Source organism: Drosophila tropicalis, unplaced genomic scaffold (assembly GCF_018151085.1).
Source record: "Drosophila tropicalis isolate 14030-0801.00 unplaced genomic scaffold, ASM1815108v1 contig_519, whole genome shotgun sequence".
NCBI classification, from domain to species: Eukaryota; Metazoa; Arthropoda; class Insecta; order Diptera; family Drosophilidae; genus Drosophila; species Drosophila tropicalis.
The window spans coordinates 58912-63496 of NW_027172990.1; the positions used below are offsets into that span (position 1 = coordinate 58912).

The following is a 4585-nucleotide window of genomic DNA, read 5'->3' on the forward strand; positions in this document are numbered from 1 at the left end:
GAGCATTATCCTTGCCAGCGCGCGTGCAGAGCTCAGTGCCTTCTGGCACGTATATTCCAAGTGCTCACGGAAGCAGAGTCGTGTATCCAGCATAACACCTAGGTAGAGGCGGTCTCGACTTTCTTCCTACTGCTAATTAAAACGGCTTCAGTCTTGTGGGCTGCCAATTCTAGACCTGCAACAGACAGCCACCGGCCAATAGTTGCAATGGCGTTGTTGCTTTTTTGTTTCGTTACTGCAAGCTTCTTTTCCGTTACCACCACCGCGATATCATCGGAAATGCCGACTATGCGTGTGCCCGGATCAAAATTTAGACTGAGGACTCCGTCGTACATAGATAGGCCTATACGATGAGGCTTCGCCGGGGGGCTTGCCGGGTTTTGGTAGGAGTACCCGGTTCTGCCTTTTCCATCTGGATGGAAAGGTTCCTTCTGTAAGGCATGCATTGTACATTTTTATGAACACATCAGGGTGCAGGTTAACTGCCAGCCTTAAAGCTCTGTTCGGGATGCCGTCGGGTCCAGGAGCTTTCTTATTATTTAATTTGTTGACGATTTCCAACAGTTCTGTTTTCGTGCACGCTGTTATTTCTATCTCACTGCTTCGAGTTGCCAGTGGTAGCTGGACCTGTTTTTGTGAGAAAAGTGAGCTGACGATTTGATTCAGGCTCGCTGCATCAGATGGTATTGATGTTTTCCCGACATCAACGCGTTTGACCACGGTCTGGTATGCCTTTCCCCAGGGATCGTGCTCGGCAGAATCGCAAAGACGCAGGAAGCATTCTCTTTTGCTATTTTTGATTGCATGCTTTAGTTCCAGCCGTTTGCTATGGTATTCAAGCCTTAGAGATTCAAAGTGTTTTCAACAGTTTCCTTTAGTGATTGTGTTTTTATTTGAAGAAAGTAAATGTAAGTACGGCGTTATATAAGCGCGCAAGTTAGTGATTAAAAAAAAAGGAAGCGATATTCAGAAAAATAAAAATTTTTGTCTTTTAGGCATATGGCCAATCTTAACATTTAGATTGTCAAGAGAAAGTAATACAAACTTTCAATCAGCAAAGAAAAACGCCTTTGAATGCAGGTGTATTAAGAGTATATTTTTTTATAGAATTGTCATCTAGTTCCCAGACTAAATTAAAGGGTCTAAGCCGGTCAGCCGACTAAAGAGAGCCGTATGAGAGACAAGCCCATCAGAACGGACCGAAGCCCACTGGAGACATTTGGTCAGAAAAGTTCTGAGGAGACGGGCAATGAAGAGTAAAAAAAAAAAAAAAAGAGTATATGATTCTCTAGTTTAGAGGAGAGGCTCCCCCCCGCCCTTACCTTACTTAATCAGTAAAAGCTTTTCTCGAAACCATTATCAGCCAGCGGAACTTTTATATGTGTAGCCGCTTGGCTTGCGCCCCGTTTTGGGTGTTTTATTTGCTGGTGATTAATTTGTTTTCTCTAATAACTTTGTCTTATAATAATTTTTTTTCTCTGAATTTTAAAATACCTTTTAAATAAACATTGTCATACCTACATATATTTATATAATTATCTATAATTTTAATTTTGAAATGCCTTATTGTATTTGTTACTTTTATTAAAAATAAGAGATCATGGTAGGGTAGGCGAAATTTTTTTTCTCTTTTCTTTTTCTCATCCTTTTCTCTATTTATTTTTTCTTTTACAAATACGAAACGTTAAACCGAGGATAAGTAAGTACGCGAATTCATTAATAAAATTTTAACTAGTAGAGAGGGTAGTCTTTCCATTCCCCCATCCCCCATTTCTCACCGACTAATTTAAGCCGAAAACAGCGCGTACTACTGATAGTTTCTACCAGTTTCCAACAGCTCGCAGTAAAATTGTAGCAGGTTATATGTTACACATTTGCAGCCACACAAATAAAGAGTGGTCATAGCGATTTAAAAGTCATGCAATTGTGTTCGTCTTTACTTACATACATATGTATGTATATTTAACATTAAAAGCGATCGAAGGGAGCAGGGTGCTAGATATATATGTAGTGAAACCTCGTTATTATAAATTTGTTTGTATCGAGAAACTTATTATAACTTAATATCCCGCTAGGTTCCTTGACAAAATCTTCGCTCTTTGGTTACATACAGTCTTTAATCTAAAGACCTTAGATTACAAAAAAAAAAAAATCAAAGTAGTATTATCTTTTAAAATCAAATCTCATACAAATATTTAACGAGTTTGAAAGAAATGCTTCCTATTTATTTTTTAACTTTGCTGTTATCAACCAACGCCATCACGAAATTTTCAAATTTACATATTTTTATTAATCGTTTTCATGCTTATGGAAATGCTCGATTCATTACCACTCTTGAAACTTTGGGAGATACATGGTTCACCACAAAGGTGAGTATAAATGAACGCCGCCTAGTTGATTATTTTCAGACAAATACTACAGAACTTCGAGAAAGTTTACTCTGGTATAAAACAACGAATTTAAGGCAAACACTGATATATTTTGGAATTAATGTCAACTTCGAACTTCCTTATGAAGAGTGTTATTATCATATATCGCGAGCACAGTTCTTTTTTAATGGATATAATGTAGTATCTGCTTTATTAACAACGGATGGACTCTATGAAAATGAGGTAAAAACCTTTTGTTATACATTTGTATCATCGGAGAGAAAAGTATCCTGTGAACCGCGTATTAAAATTCCACATTGTGACGACTCTAATCGGCCATTTCATTATGAAACTTCTGGAGTAATTGTTTTACGTGCAATTTTCCTACGTCACTGCCCAATGGACCGCTATATTCAATATTATTGGACGCTCCACGACAGTACAGAATCACGTAAGTAATTTATTACTTAATACTGCTTAATTTAACAGGCCCATCGTGTTTCTGTCTTAAAAAATTATAAAAATATTGCTTAAGTACCAAAAGGCAGAAACGTTTATGTATCTCCATGTCCCTTGTTGTATCGTTATTTCCGCTATTTTTTCCCTTTCCTCCACCATACTCTTTACAAACCATTTGTGTACATGCAAATATATCTAATCTGTATATCCACCATGCCATTTGCAAACCAATTGTATGTGTGCGTGCATATACAAATTAAGTACCCGAATTATAACACAAATGACAGACCCAAGTTACAGTCCGACCGCTAGGATAAACAAAAAGCCTGCATTCCACTTTCACAGCCATCTGAATGTTGGTATCAAATTCGGTGCATATCCTGCACACTTGCGCGGGCGATAACGTGAAGCTCACAAGCCTTCACACAACATAATCGATTCATAGCAAATTAGTCTTGAGCCTAAGTTGGAATCGCCAACACTAAATCCTCCGCGTCCTTTGCCCAGTAGTTAGCTTATAACATCTTTCAGTAAAATCGAAAAAAAGTGTTTAATTCGCACCCGAGCACAGTGTTTTTTTTTAAGTTTTTTTTGGCATAAACTAAATTTAAAGCTATTACATTGAAATTTGGAATGTATGAATATTTTACGCTCCTTAGATGACCTACCAAGTTTTATATGATTTGGGGCATTATTTCATATATCTGCCATATTACCGATCTGGCCGATATTGGTAAATGTTGCATAAAATACTTTTTTTATTTTTTATTTTAAATAAGAAAAAAGTAATAATTATAAAGAAATGAAATTTAAGTAAATATATTTAAAAGAATAGATCAATTTAACAAATTTTAAATTAAGTTTACTTTATTCTGGCTCAAAATATTGATCTTCTGAAGCAATGACCTCAAGTTCACCCTCATCTTCCTCGTCGGACGAATCCACTTCATTATTTTCCGAAGGTATTTCTATAAGTGGTTCTTCTAGTAGGGATATCACTTCTGCTGGTATTACTCTTAATTTGATTCGCTGCGATCCTTTTTTAAAAAAGGTGCTAGACAGCAATGGATCCGAACTATCCATTGATCTATTAAAAACATCAGTGATGTTGTCTAGTCGACTGCATTTTCTTGCGTGGCCTCTTCTCTCGCTTTTGTATAGTTTATTTCTTGATTCAGATGCATGTTCCCCAAGGCAGGATATTTATCGTGATATGCCACAAAAACTTTCGCACAGAAGGCTTTAAACTTTTCCGAGTTTATGTTGTATTCGCAGTTAATTGTCGTTAAAATAGTATGAAAACTTTGCAGAATGTCAAAATCAAAATGTAGAATTGATGACAGTAAAGCTGGATTTGAAAACGCCCTTCTCGCAGTGTTGCCATCATTTGAGTTGCCACTGCCATTTGGAAGAGGCTTGTCTACATTTAGGCCCATTTCTTTCATTATTTTTGATTGCAAGAGTCTTTTTCGTGCTTCCAGGTCAAACTTATCGCAATCCTTTACATGCCTCTTTTTAGGATCAATTCTGTATGAGACTTTAAAACAAACTCGAAAAAGCGGATCCAAGCGTGTAAAGGGTTGACTCCATATTGAAGAGCGTGTGCCTTAGCCATAAAAACCTTCGAGTTCATATCTCTAATGTTCAGCAATTGTTTTGGCTTCGCTCCACAGATTAGGCAAGATTGACACGAGTTGGTTCCTGACAATATGTTTAAGACTTTCCCGTCTATTAGCGTCATATGCCCAGTATATTCG

The 4585-nt window shown here is 37.0% G+C and overlaps 1 protein-coding gene across 1 annotated transcript; it reads left to right on the top strand.

The window, feature by feature from the left end:
* The first annotated feature begins 2213 nt into the window (after window positions 1-2213).
* LOC137574940 (uncharacterized) lies at window positions 2214-2828 on the top strand. Its single transcript, XM_068287371.1, has one exon. The coding sequence runs from the start codon at window positions 2214-2216 to the stop codon at window positions 2826-2828; it is 615 nt and encodes a 204-aa protein (XP_068143472.1).
* The last annotated feature ends 1757 nt before the right edge of the window (window positions 2829-4585 follow it).